The sequence below is a fragment of the Varroa jacobsoni genome, unplaced genomic scaffold (genome assembly GCF_002532875.2).
Source record: "Varroa jacobsoni isolate VJ856 unplaced genomic scaffold, vjacob_1.0 scaffold_587, whole genome shotgun sequence".
Lineage (NCBI taxonomy): Eukaryota > Metazoa > Arthropoda > Arachnida > Mesostigmata > Varroidae > Varroa > Varroa jacobsoni.
In genome coordinates, this window is record NW_019213489.1 from 119456 (window position 1) to 140875 (window position 21420).

Genomic DNA, 21420 nt, shown 5'->3' on the forward strand with positions numbered 1-21420 from the left:
GAAATTGGTATCGACCCAAGGCAGTGGTAAACACTAATTGATACACTCATGGTGCCTGGGAAGGCAGTCATGACAGAGGTGTCGCTCGTTTGGGATGGGCCAGTTTGCCCATCTGAACCCAAGGTAACCCCAAGCCGAACCTAAGGTAAACGATGCTTCTATAGGTAAGAAGAAGGTCGTTAGTTTTATAACAATGACTTCATAAATGATTAGCATATTACCTATTCTGGTAATAGCTACATTCTCTATCTTTAACTGATATGTATGCGATTTCTACATGGCATCTCGTAGATTTTGTAGGTCTGCATTTAAGGTAACCTGAAATTTCTACAAATTATGACTATGTAAGGTTGCTGGACTGATATTCTCAACATGCTTTTCTATTGTATGATTCGTAAATGTAGATGTGCCACGCTATAATCCCATCAAAAGCATAATTAAAATTGGTGCACAAATAAATAATATAGGGGACTATATATATAAATAATAGTAATAATATGGTGGAAATAACGGAAATGAGATCGATTGATCGCATGTGTAGCAGTCAGAATTATCTGTTTATCCCTATCAAGTAGAAGACTAAAGGCCGGTCGGTAAGAAATTACGCCAAATGTTTATAGACTACTATTTGACGTATTTGAATTTTCCTTGAACAGCTGTTACAAAGATCACATTAGATTAGACCCCTTAAGCGGATAACGTTTATCTAAGAAAATCAATTTTAGATATGACCACTTTCGAATGTGGTCATTTCATTTAGTACACCTTCGAACGAAATTGTCAACTCTACCACCACCACCACCACCGCAGATGGTAAAACCTCACAAATCTCTAGAGCGGTGATTATGATATAGTCTTCATTCAACCTAGGCAATCTTAAACACGTTATCTTATATTTAGAATCGTAGCAGAAATCGGTGATCAATCGGAAATTTTTCTAATAAAGTTGAATTCTACCAAAACCTATTTAGATACACCGGTCAACCCGTTAACAATAAGTTGCTTCAATTGAAGTTAAAATTTTGAAGATATTGTGTGAATGGTGTTTTCTTCTTTCTAAATAACGTAACTATAAAGTGAAAGCGTTGAAAGTCAACAAAGAGAAACTTTCAAGGGGAAAGTATTTGTAATTTTCGATTTTTCATCTTTTTGAAGCAATTATACACGTAAGCTTGAAGTGCTTAATAAAAACGTTTAATGCTATTAATTTAATTTGTTTTGACGTACACATACGTGAAAAAGACGGTCGACTATTGTACCTTCACGAGCTTGTGCTCTTGACAGCTGCATGATAGATCCTGCCAGCGATGTGGTGATTAATGTCATTGTTACTAAATAGCCCCCCATTGTAATTGCTAGCAACGTGGATGACACTTCTGTTATCGAAAGTTGCTGGGTAGATGTTTCAGTTCTCGACTTACAGAGCGTCCAGTCACTACTCATTGACCACTGCTTCCGTCGGCCGCTTCTTTACAAATATATGTATATATATATCACACATTATCCGTATCTCACTTTTTTCGCGAAATATAAACAGACTGGACGGGGTCTCTGCAGATTATAAAAGTACTTATAATACCACCTGGACAAAGGAAAAACTTTGAATCAGCATGGATACCGCACCTTGGATAGCAATACTATATATCTTATCAGTCAAATTCCCCGACTGCGTTAATACAAGCTCAAGCTTTTCATGAAAAGTCTCAATATAATACCACTTCGTGTTCTGAATATCATCTTCTGAGCCAAGTTTAACAATTCTGGGCTTTATCACTGCAAGAAACGCTTGTGCCGATGGCCGAACAATGTCCTAATAACGGCCACGTAAAACGGCTGTCACATTTAGATCTCTGAAAGGTGGAAGCACGCGCGAATAGAACGAAAGACAGTGAGAACTCTGAGTGTGCAATTTGAGGCGTACATATACCTTATAATGATTTACAATCGCCACTTGTTAGCGAACATTAAGCAACTTAACCCACAATTGAAAGTTGAATTAAAGTTGGCCATCGACGAGCCGTTAGCTCGACTACAAACACCGATGATGAACAACTAGTGGAGATCTATCCCAATTTAAATGCCCACCCTAGTGGCTCGTGATAACATTGTCAGGCAGGCGTAATGCTACCTCACCTATACGACGATATGCTTCATATCGTTGATTTGATAAGAAACTATACACATATCGTCAGATCGACGTTGCACTAGTTCCTGCTTTGAATCACTATCGGTGCGTAAATGATCAAAGCTTGGTTTTGCTAGGCATAAAAAGTAACTTTAGTAAAAATTCCGGAAGTATAAACTTAAGGCTCACCATCCCTTGCAGCTAGGCTTGTAAGCTTTATAAAAGAAAAAAAAATATGTCAAAGCATTCAATTGTTCTGGATGCTGATTTATAAAAACGAAAATGAAAGCCAAGTGTAAGCCTCCTTTTGAGGATGAATATTCAGGAAATAGGGCTGTTTATTACTGAGATGCTTCTAGGAAGAGCAGAGGAAGCGTTGCCTTTTGACGGGTGCCACACCCATAATAAACCATCAAATAACGCTAAATGCCAGGACCCCTTATCATAGTCGTTCTGCCAATTCTATTTATTACAGATAATAAATTGGATTCCGATTACGAGCAGCGGAACTGGCCCACAAAAAACTGCATTCGCTTGGTTCGAGCGCCAATTTTAGCAACTCGGAGAACTCTCTAGTAAGTTTTTCATTAATTTTCTTCCACCTGTAGTAAATCCAGAAAAGTAAATTAAATATAGAACAGTCGTATTTGCTTTGGAATTAATCAAGTTAACATGTAGGCTTTTCATTTTATTTTGAAGTGTGGACTTCAGGCTTAAAAAAGCTTCTGCTATTAGAGGAAAGTAGTTGAATCGTCGCAAAAGATTTCGTTTTTGTTAGTGGCTGTAATAACTTACATGTGATGCGCTGTTGTTCGGCAGGCGGTAACGTGCATTCAGTATTTGAATACGTGTTTTTCTCTGATAGATTCCGTGAAACTGCAAGCACCCATGTCGCGTCGAAGGCTGCACTGCATTTGGCCTGTTTTACTCCGTCAGAGTTACGACTGGGGCTGATATTTCAGTTCAGCGGGAAGCTGAACATCACCTTTGAGATTTTTGATTTTTTTTAACCAAATAACTGAACAGTATCTGTAGTGAAATAGATATGATTGATTCAGTGTCTAAGTTCAGCAACGTTGCAACGTACTGTTTGCTATTAACTGCAGTATTCACAATGTATGTCCATGCTTCTACGGTTTCCCGCTTATTAGTAAATCTATTTGCTTTAACGTAGCGTCTACTTAGCTAAGCCCTGCTGGGGCGAGCATTCACTATAAAAAACCTTATTCCCTATAATTGATCTATAAGGAAGTTTTCAGGCTTGTATGGCTACGGTCGCCTTTAAGCGGTTTGCCTAATAAAACCCAACTTTTTTTTCGTTTTTTAAAAAACAATAAAGATACTTTTGAGCTTACACGAGATACCATTATTAGTTGATTTAGCTCTGCTGGTCTTCTACTGCTGAAAGGCCCGTCTACAATATTCCATCTTCGAGATGCGCTCTTTGAAACTAGGAAACAGTTTCCATTTTCCATCATGCGTCAGCAGTTATAGGGATCGTCAATATTATCATTTACTTAGATATGAAATTAAACAGTATTTATTCGGACAACGCTCGTTCTCATAGAACGCTTGATGCCTGGGATTATTGGTACGAACCGTAACAGGTTGACCTATAAATATGTAGGACTACTCAAAGTCGGCGCAGACAGTGATCCTCGTTAGTGAGAATCTAGGCCAGCAGTAGCGTACTCTGCCGTATTTTCCGTTAACCAATTATTGACAGGGTGGGTCAAAGACCTCTTTTATCACTCGTTCACATTCTACGCATTACTCAGTTTTACAGCAGCGTGTTCAAATACATTACAGACTGGCGCGTACCTGGTCTAGTGAACGCCGAGAGGGCTTATGGGGATCTTTTGGTTATACGATACATAAATGAAGTACATACAACGATACTGACGTATAAATCATCATGTCTTATCAATTTGACGTAAAATTTCTCATTTTGAACTTCCCAATATTCTGCTAAAAAAATAGATCCAATGAAGGCTGTTTCCTACCGAATTTGACTCCGCATTGGCTCACCAAAAGCAAGCTCTTCAAACCTTTCACAAGGAAATAGACTGGCCTCATTCGTCTCGACTATATTCGAAGTTTGATCTTACTGGTGACAAAACTACCTCTAATTTACCTCCGAAAGCTTCAGGTGACGAACCAACATGCATCGTTTCTTCGCTTAAATGCCTTTTTGTAAACGTTTACCTTGATAAGATATTGCCGGTGCTGCTTATACCCTTCCGTTTTCTGCGGCAGAGCAACTTAAAAAAGCGTATGCAATTGGCCGTCGGTATGAAGAAGCGCGCTTATTGATTGATACGATTCGTTTTGAACCCTAGATAATCGGATGGGTATCGAAATGGTTACAGTTCAAACACTAACGCTAGCTACATTGCTTGTAATAGTGAAGATTTCATGAAAAACCGATGCACTGAAGAACTGTCTATTTCATTTAACTAAGCCTAAATCCCTTCTAAATCTAGATCTCTAAAAATCTAGATTCTAGGAAACTAGATCCCCATTATCGAGGTGACGCGCCAGTTCTATCATGCATCACAATGCCTCACGCGTCTGCTGCAAAACCTCGCATGGGCATTTAGCCCTTTCCATGGTGAGGGCAAGTCGCTAGGGAGTACGGCGATCGAGAAGATCGGCTAACATACAATGGACAATACTAAGGGTATAGAAGTTTTGTCGAGCCTATAGACGTAGCTGGCACTTGTTTTTGTGGCAAGCATTTATACAGACCCGACGCGTGAACGTAAACAGCAGGCAGTGACATGGAAATGCGTCTAATTTCCTCATTGATAATAGTATGACTACGATAGTTGACAGTCGAGGTGGGCAGAGTGGCCATTAGTGACCCGTTGTGTTTTCCCGTGTTGACTGAACACGTCCATATAGGCAGTTAGTTGAACAGGGATATATCCAAATCCCATATGCGCACCGAGGCAAGCGTCTTATCTTCAGATAAACTAAGCCTGATAAAGCCAAATTCTTAATTATTTAGGTGAATAAATCCAGCGTTTTTTTGTAGGTAGAATAAGATCGGAGAAGATATATCGAACCGAAAGGCTTAGTTGCAAACTAATGATGGACACTACGACTTTTGTATGAATTTACACATAATAGGAAAGCGCTCTTAACTGGCGCGCGAAGAAGGCTAGTCAATTCCAGTGCTTTTACATTAAATATTTTTTAGTGGAGTACATAAATCATAGATGCGCTTGTTCGCTGGTCTATTCAGCTAAGAATTACCTAGATATACTGATTGCCTGGGCTCAAACTAAGAGTTAAATTCATATGGCCATGACTGTGGTCATAGAAATGCTTTATTTGTATGGATGAAGTGACTGGTTTTCTAACTAAATTCAGCAGTGATCTTGTAATGCACCATGTCCAGTCATTTCCTAAGCTATTAGCTTTGCCCCAGAGCAACTACGACGGAGCACAATATCGAATACCACGATAATGATCACACCGATGCGGCTGCCGTATTACGATATGACACTATCGGTACTTTTATGAGGTAGAGAGCGAAGGCGCACTGTTGTTGAACCTATTTTCTTCCATGTTTCTATGTGATCACCGAAAAGTTGTTTTGTCGATAGAGGCTATAGAGATTAAAGACTGGTAACAAGCGATTTTGCTTGCGTATCGTTGAAGTAAATAACAAAAAACGCAGCAGCGCTTAGAACAATAACCCAAGTATGGCTAGACATTCGTCTGACAAACGATAAATGCGATAAGACTATATAGCGTGCTAGTTATATAGTTTATTTCTTTAAATAAAAATCTGTCCACATTTGTATAATGACACGTAGCCTGGCTGGTCCTTGTCGCCTAGACGATAAACGCCACCTAGCCCTATAATGTTAAAAGTATGAAAATTTTTCTTGGGATTTTATTATGGCATTGAGATAAGCCAAGTCAGTCTTCTTCAAATCCTATACTTTGAAAAAAGCAATAGAGAATATTCTACGTTTGTCTTTGATAGGCAAACCTGTAGGCAACAGGTGTGCTTGTTAAGAACGTTGTGTGGTCCAGTATTAGTAATTAACGTAATAGCATGCTGCAATAGTGCGAAGTCGCCGTTAGCTACCAGTATGTACCCAATGGCGCTACATTATAACGTTTCGTAGTCCTGGCAGTGCAGCGACAGGCAGCTCAGGAAAAAATGCATTTCAGAGTTATTGTTCGACTGTTGAAAGGATCGAGGGGCGTTATTGAAAGGTTGGAGAATAGATCACCCAGTCTTTTTTTACTTTTGTAATAAAAACCTTCTTTCAGTTGCAATGAAGAAGAGATGAAGAACGCGACTTCAGAGTCGCTAATAAGCGGCATTTTTATGTCATAGCCGTAATGAGGTTTCTCTCTCTATCACAAGGCAGCCATTCACTGCGATCCAAGCACTAAGACCAGGCCAGCAATCGTATTTGCGTCTTATTTGAACAAGCAGCTCCATAATTATAATACTACTTCAATAGATACTAGTAGCATATAATACAATTATGTATTCTAAAGGTTATAGAAATAAAATTTAGTGAGGGACGAAATCTCACGTAGGGCTTTATGGCTGTAAAGAGGAACTGGAAATTGTAGATAGTCCTTGTGTTAACATGTAGCGTTGCCCTCTACCCGAGAAACCATGGTACCCTTTACTGTGTATTAATTTGAAGAAAAGTATCTGAAGTGTTTTATATGAAATGGTAGTCGTCCATCAGAAAAAACCAAAATCTGCTATAGGATTACACACTCGCATTATGTTCACGTCCGTGTAAGCTTTTAATCTGGCAGCTGTTCCTGCGTGTCGCTTGTTTAGGGCAAAGCGCCCTAGATCCTTTCTAACATGACTGAGATCCGTTAGCAGAGGCACGAGTTAGGTCATTACCGTACACATAAGAATGGATTGCCTTCCACTAATAGAAATTAGGTTAGGCATTGTTACCAAGTGGCAATGTCAGCAGCGAAGCGTCTCATGCGTCGTGAACGGTACATGAATTTGTGCATCAAACTGTATAAGCTTTTGTTCGGCCGAAATAAAGATATTTATGGCAATTGCGACACGTGTGCCAAGCTATGCTAAATATAAAGGGAAAATGGCGTACAATACGAGAGGTACCTAACTTTACTGTCTTCGCAACGTCATATTTTATAGATGACGTAATACGTTAATACTGAAAACATCTAAAGAGCTGACCATTTTTGTATAAAGTACTGATTACTTCAACACTGCAAGTGGCTGAAGTTAAGAGCTGCGCTTAGGAGAATTCAATGCATATTTTCGCAGTTCGGACTACCAGTTAAAGTGGTCTAAGGTAGTCATCGTTGCTACTACTACTACGAGTTAAATACGACTTTCCGCCGATTTGATCGGCAAATACCGTGTGGTAAACTTAGATCGTGATAGGTTCGTTGTTGTTCTATAGACTAGCATCCATGTTTACAGTTAAGAACACTCAGCCATCTATGAATTAGGATGCTGTCAAGTTCTACAGGAAAACGTGCGAGTATTAGAGTCTATTCCGTCATCGCAGAAAAGCGTTATTTGAAATGTACATGGTTAGGTCTGGTAGCCAGTATCGATCAAGAAAATGGTATTGAACTTGCTGTGTACAAGTGTTCGCTTTCGACTCCCGCTTTGTGTTTACATTGGCCTCTAGCAAATTGAGCTATGAATCGTATGAAATGTATTGTTAGTGTCCGACAAGTCAGAAACGAAGGAAGATTGTTGGATACATAATGGCCGACGGAGCCTCGACGTATCCTTTGCCTGTGCTGCAAGCCGCTTATCAAAAGACATATTTGGCCTGTGGAAGGCGTGTTTTGTTTTTTTTTTTTGAAAGATAACGTCCATTGAGCAAGCACTGCACCTACCTGAGTGTGGATTTCATATCGTGTTAGTCACTGAGTAAGACTTTCTAGTCTTACTTACAATTGAATTAAAATATAGGGGTTTAATGTAATTGAGTTATATCAGGGGGTCAAGCTGAAGCAGTCTGAGTAAAAAATGACAGTCGTTAGATAACAGCGAAGGCGGACCCATTCGCAATCTGAGTCTGATGTATACGCAGACTGCGTGTCTGCTCAAGGTTGCTTTGTGACGTGTATTGATCGTTATGTTAAACAGGCAAATAAATTCAGACACTGATCCATATTCGTTGTATAAAATGACTAAATCTTTCACCTGAAAGATTTAATCACATTTGTAATCTGAAACATGTATCTAGGCTAGGGTAAAATACTACCCCAATATGAAGAATGTGTTGGTCGTCGAACTAGATTCTTAAATTAATTTAGAGACGGTTTTTTTTTTAGCTATTTAATGGCATTCAGCTATGTCTATTGTATGAGCAAGTCCTCAAAAGAATTTCTTCGGTATAGTATCAAGGGTGTGTGTCACTGTAGATTCTAGGCGGGGTGAAAAAATCCGGCTTATCTAGGCCATTTTATGACGATTAGGCACGGCGATTTCTCTCACCATTTTAATAATAAATGTCTTTCCTGCAAAGAGGCGCTTATTTTTATACCTTTCTGTGTGCTCGATCTTAATGGCCCAGCGAAAATCGGTGTTAACGGCTTGATTAAAGCATCGTATAAGTATACATTCAGTTAATTTATTTCAATGTAAATTTACATTGTCAGTAAAACATCCTGAAGAGGTCTTCGGGCGATTAGCATGGCTCACAGCCTCAGTGTGATCTGAAAATGTCAGTCACGAACAGCAGTAGTTTTCGTTCTGCCTCTAACGATGTATTTCGACCACAGGGGATCTTCTGCACACGACAAACAACCTCATAATAACTATAGGTCAGATTATGTATGATGACAATGAGGCTCGGTCAATCGAAAGCCTGATCCGATACTAAGATTGAATCGATTGTTCAGCCATTGTGCAGATCTGGTGTAAAACGGTAATAAATCTTTTTTAAATAAAAGATAATGTAGATCTGTGCATTGAGGCTATGGCGGAACAAGCTACATGAGCTTTAAATATTGTGTAACTATTTTGCACTCATGCACCGAAAAGCTTTGTCCGTCTGTCTAAGCTGATCGGACGAAAAGCTACAGTTCGGTTTTTATGCAGAACTTCGATCTCAGGCATGAATATTCGGAAAAAGTTAGTAAGTTGTCTCATCTAGCCGCACGGCTTACAACGATTATGTACTAGGGTCGATGGTGAGCGAAGTAAATTGTCTCCAAGACATCTTCGGCTTCACTTAAACATTACTGAAAGGACTTAGCCATAGGTCTGTCGTATACAACTATACCCGTACAGACTCAGACAATCCCTGTTAGATTTTGAGCACACTTAAGTTACGTGCACCTTTTAATTTTGCTATTTACCCTGTGTCCTAAAGCAGGCGTATTTTAGGTGCATTTGGCTCAAGATAAGTCACTTAGAGATACGCTTGGCTATTGACGTAAGACTTAAATTCATGATTTCGAAATAGATACGATTATTAGAGAGCTAAAGTCTCGCTAAGCATGTTACTACTTCAGCATAACTGGTCGTGCATATTGTTAAGCTCATGTGGCATCGGCTGAAGTCTTGCGCGACGGAAAGGGGTGTGAGAAATCTGCTGAGGGTCTCAACAGAAGAGAAACACGTTAGGAAATTACGAAACGATAACTAGAAATACTGAAATTTTGATACTGTGTTCCGATAGTGTTTATATATATATATATATATATATATAACGTAACGTGGCTACAATGAAAATGTTAGCAACAGAAACAAATTTTGCAAGTTATTTCAAGGTCAATCATTCGCGTAAAGTCAGACTTCCGATTTTTCGCGATTTCCAACACAACGGTGTAAAGATAATGGAAATGTTATCTCCTGAACTGAGCAGTCTGTTCCTATTAAGGATTAAGCTTATTTCCTAAACCCGTTCCTATAAATGTGTCCGTTTATCGAATATACACGTAAAATAAGCACCTTGGATAATACATTCGCAAAACGGATGATAAGCAACACAAAAAAGCGTAAACGTTTAAAAACATGTTTGTGCGTAATGCATCACACATATAGATCAGATCAGGGCGGAAAACAGCAGAAGTCATAGGCGACGTAAATAACGAGTTACAAAGATAGGGTCTCCATATGCAGAGAGAATGGAACGAAGCTGTGTTCGTAATATTCAGAGCTAGTAAGTATCAATACGAAAAATATATGTATATATATAATGTTAAATAGTTTCAATTTAGACGTAAAAATATTTAACAGTGGTTATCGTAATTTTTGTGTTTATGATAGCGGCTAATACCTCACAATGTAAACTTGAGCCTTCCATTGTACTTGGGATGATAAATCTATCCGTCTAGGTATGCTTTGCGGTATTAGCATATAGAAACTAAGCTCGTCCTGTGCAATAAGGCGCCTTCAAGCACGCAAATATTGCGGCGTGTTGTGTGGTACGAAGCGAAAGAAACTGCCAGTCTCTTTGTTGGCACACACCCTCCATATTTTGTCACATGGGTTTTTGTGTACAGACAAAAAAAGCACTACCAATTAAATTTTTATTAGTCACGTTTGTAGAGTAGAAAGTACGCAAAAGTTATTGTAGATGAAAAGAGAACTCAATAATACTTTTCGAATTAATTTTTTGTAGATAAGCTTGCCGCCCATCGAGTTGATTTTGGCGAATCACTTTTATTACTTACTATTACTTACGATAATCAAATGCTCCGAAAGGGTGTCTATGCGCGATAGAAAGAAGCAAAGGCCAGCTGATGACTAATCCAATATGTGTTGTCTCGTAACCAACATAACAAAATACCATCTAGTAATAACAAATTAGTAGTAGAAGTAGGAAATACTGCAAACTATTGCACGCACACCTATAAGCGATATCTATTATACGCTGAAGCAAAACCTTGTTTACTTAGTAAAATGACATTCGTAATTTGGCTTTCATTTAGATAAGAGATCGGTCATATTAAAATCGTCTTCTTCTGAAAAACTGGTCAATTTTAGCCAGTTTTTGGTAGTATCAGTACAAATATCGTTTATCAATGTCATTGAGATCATTAATTAAAACACAACCGAAACGACAGAAAAACAGTTAAATAAGCGTACTAGAATAACATCGAATTTAATAGAAATGCACTATTTCGAAGTTGGTAAGTATAGAAAGTCCGCTTTTTGTGAGAGAGCTCAAGTCAGCTCAGGATATTTGCGAAGTCGTCGGAGTATTTTAGCGACCTTTAGCTGGTTTTGAAAAGCAAGGTTAAATGCATAGATGGGTCAAAAATCCCATTGTCGAGGTAGACTAGAGGGTAACGAACACTGAATAAACTCAAATTAGATCCGGCAGTTTCCTGCTGGCCAGCTGACCTTTCTCTACATCGTAACCAAATAAGGTCTGGCGGTGTCCATCACTGTGGTAAGCTGACCTCTTCCTCTTCTCTAGATCGATCGGATGGACCATAACTTGACATTTTACCTATGTAGCGTTACGGCGAAGCTTGTCTCTATATCAGGGTTATTGTTTTCAGCACAGTTACGATGATTTTGCAAGGAAGGTTAACTTGCAAGTTAAGGCAGGATACAAAACCACCGATCGCCATCTTTACGATGTAAGGTATTTCCAACGGAAAGGGCAAACAAAACTTTTCCAAGAATATTCATGTCTGTGCAGCGTGTAGCCTTGCTGAACTGCTTGGTCTATATGGAACTTTCCTACGTCCCGCATAAATAAAATCATATCAGTCTGCGTAGACCTTACTGTTGATTGCCTCGTTATGTCATATCTTGATGATATACTCTACTGTGTTACAGAAAAGGAGGAACAGGTGAAATAACAATAAAACTCCGATATACATTCTCAGTTATATCAAAATACTCGCAGAATTCGATGGGTAATGTTTTGTCTAATTTGAAATGGCACATTTTGCCGGTCTATAATAATTACATTGGTTTGGTCCTAGAAGTAAATGTTCCTGTCCATGGTCGTGCTAAATTGTATGGCCGGCGATAAACGTCTGCTATAGCAGAACAGAGTGTTGCGCTGACTTGCAGCTTAAGAAACATTCATTAGATACTGCAATAATTGTCATTAGTTGAAAATAAAAATTAACTGGCCACGTAGAGCTTTTTTTAGAACAAATGCAAACAGTAACCTACAAATTTACCATGCCGTTACTGGAGTGCAACATACTACATTTGGAATAAACCGAATATCAATACAGGAATAAAACTCCAGTATATTTGCGGATCTTAGCTACTTTGAAACGAGCCCTTCGTTGCTCGATCGGCTATAAGCAACTGTAAAATAGGCCATCAAGCAGCAAGGGGCTATAAAATTTCCGTAGCTTCTCAGCTTGACCTAGGGGCAATCATTGTTAAACAACATTCTCACGACGCATCTCGCTAATGTATTGAATTCCCCAATGTTAACTGCCACGCTAAGAGTACCCGGGTAGTCGAATGATCGTATTGAAATAACGAAAACTAAGAAGTTTAAATAAAATTTTTAAGGCTAAAGCTGCTTGTGTAGCTGTCAGGACGTTTCATAAGTCTGTTGGAGAATAGCTCTAGCAATATCCACTCCAGTTGGACTCTTAATAAGAACAAGTTTTTGATACTATACCTAAAAAAAAAAGTTAACCCGCGAAGTTGTTCACGTTATATTAAAACAATATCTTATAAATACAAAAATACGTCATCTTGTGCAATATCAATCAAAACCCCCAAGATAACGGTGGAATTTCAAACATATAAAAACCTGGTCGCTAATCTTCGTCAACCGCCAAACCCAGTCACAAAACTGGAGAACAAATCAAAGCGTTACAGAATCGCTGCTATAATATAGAAACATGGCCCTGACCTACACACAACTATCTACCAGAATTCACTAATAAATAGCGTTCCGATCACTGCGGAAAATTCATATATGTACCACAATGACAAAGTGGATAACCGATACAATGTAGCTCAGCGAAAAACCCTGATTTGTATTCTGCCCTTCAGGGTAATCTGTTGAATTTTATGCGTTCGAAATCTTCGCTTTTACAGTTTCCATTTTGTTTCGTTAGCGCTTTTTTCTCATTCGCTTTGTTACATATTTTTTCAAGGGGCTCGGTAAATATGGGGCAACCCCCTTGAAAAATAGCTTAATTGCATTGTTACTCTCGTATTGATGTTATAAACGTGAGCCACCCATTGACGGCTTTTTGCTTCTGTCTATCAGCATAAATAATATTCAATGGATTTCTATAGGATTATCAAGCTGAAGCCAATTGGTTACGTAAGGTGATTGTACGATCTTCTGATCACGATCTGATTGACGCTTAGTTGAAGAAGCTTGCACCAGCAGTCGCCCGATTATAATGTACGAGAGTGACATTTAGCTTTTGCAACGATTATTCGTTCTACGGTTAGCGTCTCCGCAAAATGGATGCCTGTCACTTTTAGAGACAATGTCAAGCGTTGGGTGAATACTGTTCGATGAATCGTTATCACGCTGACATCCGGAACATGACCTATTGCCTTCGGCGTACTACCTTCGATACTTGACAATTGCCGATACATCTGACGAAAGGTAAGGACACAACGGTAGTGTGAAAGGTTGGACGTGCTGTCGCTTTCGATAAAGCCTGGACATGTTTTACCTGGACTGTTGTAACTGTACACCGTTGAAGTCTTCATTATGCAAATGAAATGAGGCTACCGCTTTTTTCTGCATTCGCATACGACTTCGAGCCCCTGCCAGTGAAGTCGCATGAGCTCGATGCAGTGTAAGATAAATCACGATCACACGTGAATGTTTTCTGCTAAGAGGACACAATTTCGTTTAGCATATACGTAATGCGCTGAAAGTCACGGCAGAATTATACGGAAGTTAAACGCTGTTTTAGATACGCCAGCCTGTATTTTTTCTCGTTTTCTGAGGAACGAGTCAATTATAAGCTAAGACCAAAAAAATACGAGAGTCAACAACAAAAATATCATTTTTCGGCGGAAGACATACGAATACTGCTGTATTAAAAAAAAGTTGCATATTGTTTATGTTAGTTCAACTTGTATGTCCATCTATTGTTAGCTAAGTTTAGTCGCTGATGGACTGTCAATTACAATATATAATATTCGATCACGTGCTGATGTTTTTTCACTGTAAAATATTTTTGTGTGTGTGTGTGTGTGTGTGCGTGTGTGTGTGTGTGCGTGTGTGTGTGATTTATAAACCATTTAACATACAAAGGGTGTGAAATTAAACAAATCTTGTCGCAAACGGGTCTGAGCAAGTTTTAGCTAATTGCCAAATGAGGATTTCTGCAATTGGATGCCCTGTGCATGGTATTCGTATTCGCTAAAAAAAAAATTCATTATCTCAGGCGGCATTTTTGAGAACCTCAGTCTGGTCATATATCAGTAAGAAATGACAAAAGCTACAAGTTCTATTATGTAATTAAAACAATAATGAGTTTCACTAACTTTTGTCATAAGGGACAGTAATCGGTATGATGAGTGGCTGAACTCAGCTTCGAATATTACTATCGGAATAAGCCTATCTCCGACGATACTTGTATAACAACGAAATCAGAGTGCGCGGTACGAGTACGTTATACACATTACTAACCACAAGGTAATATCATAGTCATATATTTCTTTATAGTTTACGATCACTTCACTGAATTTGTAGGGTGAATGGCAGCTGGATCCAGTTCCCAAAACCCAGCCACTGATGACAAATCAGCAAACCAGAGCGCTAAACCGTCACTAGCAGGGAATGACCCGAAGGAGGAACTAGGAAGCAAGTAAGATAAACAGATGGGAACGTTTCTTTCAGATAGAACATTATCATAGCTTTGTAGGTTATGTATGTGCCTGCTAATATTAGGGACTAGGTTTGAACCCGGGCACAGACAAGCTTCGCTTCATGCATCGAGCCAGCCGCTTAATAGAATTATGTCTAACGGCGCCACCGGACGTATAAACTCGAAACATTAGGAAAACAGTCCTTATGAGAAACCGTAGAAATTCGTTCCTGCATGTATTATTCAGCTTCAGTTTGTTACGCGGCATCTCTTGGCTCTTAACAAGGTTTCAATAATTATTTCATAATAGTCAGTGTGTCTACAGATGTTCGAGGTCTAAGCTAAATGCAAGTAATATGATGTCAGTCGTAGCTGTTTCTGAAGCGAACGTAGCTCGTGATTAGCGTGAGTGCTCCATAAAAACCAGTCTAAAATTGAGGTGTGGAAGATGGGTGCCCTCCTTTCGGACAGGCGTTTGTAGGTGTCCATAAAAATTAACTGCATCTCGTTGACACGGGATTCATAGGAAATTTGCAACGTGACTAATGATTTAACTGTCTTTTAATCTAAAACATAAACGTATAAAAGCACGGAAAAAGTTCTATCAATAGGTCGAAGTGAAGGCTATCGGTTTCGAATTGAATGTTCTTAGTATTAAGAGTCGTTGCCTTTTGTTTTTAATGTGGTTATTATTAATGGGCATTATTTTCAGAAAATGGGTCTATATCGTCAGTCTCTTTATTGGGGTATTGGTAATACTTACTCTTGGGGTCGGCCTTTTCATGACATTCAAAGGAAGAGCCATAACTGGGTACAACTACACAACGGTGGTCCACCATATGAATTCTACCCGTCCTACTACCTTTTCGCCTGTACCTTCGCGTTCACCTAAACAGGATCCTATAGGTGAACCAGACGAGATGAAGACGAGTAGCTCCGGTCAGTCTCGCACTACATTGCGACCCCGGCTTCCATCTGTGTTTTCAAAGACCTCCGATCGCAGTAATACGCCGACCCACAGAGCCACTACAGACATGATAACCAGCAGTTCTACAGAACAGGCTTCCTCTCAGTCTGAAGAGAATACCAAGAATACTTCAAACGAAGTTGATACTGAGCCCGAAAATGATGGCATTAGCAAACCCGAAGGCTCTTCTGAGGGACGTCACGCAACAAACTCGCAGTAACTAACGGACGGTTCTGTTTTACAACAATCGGAGCGAGCTATATCATTTCACTGAATGGATGTGATTGCTTTAATTGAAGTAATGTTTATACAACTATCGGACAAATAAGTTTCAACATGTACACATGTCTCGATGATTTCATGTAAATGAATATCATAATGAACAATACATTTCACTGACTGTTTTTTGAGAACACCATGGTTTTGATCAGGGTTCACGCTCCCGTGACGTGTGTGAAACTCTGTGACTAATCACTGAAACAAGAATCCATTGTCAAAGGCGGTCTATTTAATCAGATAAACCGATCGATAAAAGGATATCAAAACTAAGATTAGTGAACTCCTAACTCAGTTTTAAGTCTCTTAAGTTAGCTACGGAGCAGGGGGTTACGGTGTTCGATGGATTAGTGAAAAACGTAAACTAGCTTTATATTGTTATAATGCGACTATCCTGTAACGGGGGTTATGTTGTCATTCAACAAATATGACGATAACATGAATAGGATGATAACATGAAGTGCATGTCGCTGTATATATTGAATGAAGCCTGGCCTGTCATGGAACACCTGCAAGATCACCTTAATTATCACACTGATTTCGATGCTCTATAGCAGAAATATCAATTTTAAAGCCATTTATAAACAGTATGTAGATGCCAAATGCGCGTAAATTCTAAATTATCAACAACTCTCGTACTCTGCACAGGCTTACGACTTTTGATTCGAGCTAGGGTTCTCCTACGGCCAGTTAGTCGATGAATTTCGTACGCGAACTTTGCGTCAGAAACTGGGAACATATTTAAAGCAACAAATTCAAGTGTATCATTTATAGGTACTGCAGAAGTGAAATTGCTTTTGGCAACGATGCAAACGGTTTTCTAAAGAAAACAGTTTTCAGGGCTGATCTTACTGTCTTCCTAGGCGAGGGGATACTTCCTAGACGTCAATGTTTACAATTTTGATTGTATAAACTAATAAAAGTAGAAAAAAGCTACTAAACGTGTTTAGTAATTTATTGTTGCAAAGAAATTGAGCTCTGGCTGTCATACCTGACACGTCATTCTGTACACAAATAGTTCCTAATGTAAAGCTAGGTTATCATCAGCATTTAAATTTCACGCCATTAATGTTACGCTGTAATGTTGTACGCCATATCGTTTAGCTAGAAAGATAACAACAAATCATTAGCATTAGGTAACTAGAAACGGGCAGCTCAATGTTTTCTCCAGGTGTCCGAAGCTACTATCAGTGATGTGATCTGACTTTATACAGAAAACAACAATTATGTTTTGATAGGATAAAAGAACGCTTGTGAATAAGTGGTCTGCTCTTCAGGAAGCAATTTATTAAGCAAGGTTTTTTCAATGACAGTTAACAGCATCAAAGTGTAGGAAGCTTTGATTACAAATACCTTGTCCTGATTCATATCTTTTTGCTAAGAACTTATATGCTAAGAAACGCAGCGGAAACAGCCTGCTTACCATCCGTGAAGATCCGAAACCTTACCTTACGTATCGTTAATCGATAAAGTCTGAACATTTGATGTCAAAATAAAAAAATGTACGTCAACTGCGTGAAAATGTAACTACAGGTATTGCTGTTCTGCTGCTTTCATTAGCAGTGACGAGCGAACGGGTTTTTCTCCATAAGTACAGTTTTTGAAGGGCAACGAAGCTTAGATCGTTCAGAACACCTAATTCTGATGCAGGGCGACGCACGTAAGCTACTTGTTTGTAAGGTATAGGTACAGATTCGATGAGGGGAGATGGCAAGAAAGGCTTCTCAATGGATGCCTCAACTGTCGTCCAGACAGCGGCACCGACTTCACATAAGGAAAAAGCAAGCCATACGTTACTATCAGAAACAAAACAGAAATCACAAATTTCAATGCTAGAAGCGACCCAGGATCTGAGTAAACTTACAGAACTACAAAAGTCAGAAACGATATATATGTCACAGGTTTCAAAGATAACCACCCAGAAAGCCCAAGTGCCAGAATGGCTTCATGCAACGAGGAACGAGAATCTGGTTAATCGAGCACCAAAAGTTCTGTTATTTGGTAAAATGGAGGACGTAATCGATGAGTGAGTACCTATTTTGATAGCTGTGCCTATTGTACCACGCATAGAAGCACCACTTCATATAACGGCACTAACACTGCATAATACACCATTTATTTTAAATTTTCGCGGTACAGAAATATGATACCTTTCCCCGCGAAATTAATGGTAAGGGGCAGTTTTAGGTTTATCTCTCGATTTCGAAGATGATTGTTTGTCAAGCTTCAAATCAACTTAGTTAATCATCTAAAACACTGTGCAATTAAAGCGTACGGACAGCGGCTTACTTTTTCTTATGACGCTGTGTTATATTTAACAAACAGTGTTAGTATCCGATGTAAATCTATAGGCATGGGCTTGCTATTTGATGCCTATTTTGCATCGATACTGAAATTGGCGCTGTATTCGTTATTTCGAATGTTCATACTGTATTTTTCGATTTATTTCATTAGTTCACGTTCAATCGTTACGAACCCTCAGAAGCGAAGTATCAGCTGACCGTTGTAATGAGCGATAGTCCACAATTGGACGAAGCAAAATCAACGGCATAAAACCGTTTCAAATGTGATTCGTTAAATTGAGTCCGATATTTTCTTGCTAGTCCAGCTGAGTGAACCCAGCTTGAGTGCTTGGTGTTGAAAGTGCGATATAATTGAAGCAGTGCGAGGGATGACCGCAAAATCCGAAAAACTATCGAGTGCTCTAATCCTGCGGGCTAAATTACCCAATACGATTGCTTTCTTTTGCGAGATATGTGGAAAAGAGACTGAAGACCCGAGATCCACCGTATGTGTTCCATGCTCTTGCATATTTGATCTTTCGACGGAGAAAACCGCAGTGACTGAAAGCTTCATATGTGATGATAAAGTTGACAAACGAGATATTCTCGAAAGCAGCTGTAATGAGCAGAGTTCGTTTAGTCAGCTTAATCATAGAAAAAAGCCGCGAATGACGTCCAAGAAAGCCGATGGATCTGCATATGAACATGTTGATAAATTGGTTGAGATTGTTACTGCATCTATGGTGCACCTAGCTAAGCAGTATGAGGAACTTCAAGATTTACGTTCTCGTGTAGAAAAACTAGAATCCTTAGCGAAGAAATTTGTGGAAGAATACCCATCTAAAAGGAGTACATCTAAAAAAGCTCGTAATAGTAGTCCTCCTCGCGGGACTGGCATAGCCCCAAGGATTTCTAAAACCAAAGCCCGACAAAGTGAAAAAGGGGACCATTTCGTTGTAAATACGACAGATCTTAACGCAACGACTGAAGACGCAGGCAGCGCAGACAGGTTAAATTTATAAATGTATAAGAATATTTTTTTTTGCTATTAAAAAGGAGCAGAGGTGAATAGTCCGAGGGCCGGGTGGGTCAAAGAAACCTTAGCATTCTCGTTTTAGGAAAATAGCACTATATTTATAACGAGTAACCCCATAAAATCGGCTGGCATTTTATATTGCTATATATCATATTATACATACAGACATGTTTTGCGATGTCTGATGTATATTGCGTGATACCCCGCAATGTTTGACACAAGCAGAAGTTCCTGTATTTAGTGCCATAGGACCGTACTTAAAAACTTTGTCACGTAATAACTCTGAGGCAATCTTTTCCGGTTTATTTTTATAGGCGTACAAGGCTGATTGCGACGATTGTGCTCCTGGTTGCTGTTGTGATGTTCCTTGTAGCGGCTATGTACGTAGCATGCTACTGATAGAAATGTGGAGAACCTGTAAGAAAATATGGGGAACCTATTCAAATTGGTCTAGAAGTTAAATTTTGCGACAGACTGATGTCTTGATTTTGACAGACTTATTGTATATGTGCGATTACGTGCCAGCCTTTGCTTCGATTGAAACACCTTGACTTTAATTGTTATCTGCCTCAAGCCAAAATTACCTCTATCGAGGTAAATGGCTACTAGCAACAGTCAGAGTACAATAATTATATCCATATGTAGCATTAAACCTGAATTACAGTCTGAGAGCGGCTACAATAGATAAATATAGTTACTCCCCTTGATTTTCAAGTATATAGACATATTTATTTCGTACAAGCTAACGTACTATTGGATACCAAGAAGTAAATCTTTGTTCAGTTTGGATAATCAATGAACGACAAGGTTTAATAGCTTGCCGCTGTTAGACTGTCAGCCATTGTGAAGAGTATCTTTTGTAGTGTTTTACATTTTTTAATCCTATTGTAAGAACGGGGGCATGATATATTGAGTTGTATGTTCTTAAACGTACTGTTACAACGTACCCCTCCGCGTTGACTTTTCAGTTCTTTGCCGAAGATATTGTCATCGCGTAATTAAATATAGTTGTAAGCGAAGTGTATTTCAGTCGAGGAGGTATTATTTGCTCACAAGTTTTAACGTTCCGTCGATGATAGATATCGGCGTCCCATAGTCTCTAGTGCCCCTCTGACAATTGACCTTATTTTGGACAGCGGCGCCTTGTAGATAAACATCCTGTAGGCGAGCTTACTCGCATACAAATTTTCAGTGTCATTAAGGTGCAATTAAGAAAGCTACGAGCCGAGTAGCCCGTAGTTTTGTATCAAACTTAGGGCAGAACAGGCACGGTAGTCTTTCAACGATGCTAATTTACCTAGACGCAACAACAAACACTTTGAAAATCGTATTGTTTTTATTGCAGCATAAACTTTTATAGATCTGCTAATCCATTAGTTGTACATTACTGAAATTGTTAATAAAAGTGGAAGCAATCTGCGTGCAATTCAATTCACTTTAGTTCTTCCTAAAACCCACGGTTCAAATATTAAAGGCAGATTGTCAGCCTTGCTTTCATTTGGTTGATCGATCACCCCCCAAAAAAATTCTTCAGGAAGTCAATGGGCGTTGATTGGCTTCATAAGCAGTTTACACATGAAGCCAAGTACCGGCTATCCGTTTTAGGTAGAATGGCATGCTAGGACACGAGTGAAATAGATGCGGTAGTTCTATGGGAAGTATGTGCACTTTGGCGAACTTCATTCCTACAAGGCTACATGTCACTCAGCTGTGTTAAGCACGTGTGCAATTCCATTGACAGATTATCACCGGCGAGGAACAAGATACCGTTACGCGCAAACCTTATTAACGTCTTCATGTACATAAGAGAGCATCGTTTGAGATATCTGTGCATTGAACATCTTAAGTACTTGACGTGAAACAACGATCGACGTGTTAGTCGTAAATTGTAAGTTTGTGCCCAATCCCCACTTTAACTTCCTGTTATTCAGGAGTACTCCGCATTTCGTTAAGATTAAGTGGTACGAACACT

The 21420-nt window shown here is 39.1% G+C and overlaps 2 protein-coding genes and 1 long non-coding RNA gene across 5 annotated transcripts in view; 2 read left to right on the plus strand and 1 right to left on the minus strand.

Moving 5' to 3' along the window:
- The window catches only part of LOC111261701 (uncharacterized), a 57988-nt gene that overhangs the window by 22587 nt on the left and 13981 nt on the right, over positions 1-21420 (minus strand). The gene's annotated exons all lie outside the window — the stretch shown is intronic.
- On the plus strand, positions 2682-16242 carry LOC111261702 (uncharacterized). 3 transcript variants are annotated; one of them, XM_022835380.2, is made up of 3 exons: positions 2682-2700; positions 14773-14887; positions 15600-16242. In XM_022835380.2, the coding sequence occupies exons 2-3, from the start codon at positions 14778-14780 to the stop codon at positions 16072-16074; spliced, it is 585 nt and encodes a 194-aa protein (XP_022691115.1). In that variant the 5' UTR covers positions 2682-2700; positions 14773-14777; the 3' UTR covers positions 16075-16242. The 3 variants fall into 3 exon arrangements, with proteins under 3 accessions (XP_022691115.1, XP_022691114.1, XP_022691112.1); XM_022835379.2 differs by lacking the exon at positions 2682-2700 and adding an exon at positions 14574-14681; XM_022835377.2 differs by lacking the exon at positions 2682-2700 and having other exon boundaries at positions 14580-14887.
- On the plus strand, positions 18352-20879 carry LOC147753295 (uncharacterized). Its single transcript, XR_015311633.1, has 2 exons — positions 18352-19421; positions 19763-20879. It is a non-coding gene; the product is annotated as an uncharacterized LOC147753295 (long non-coding RNA).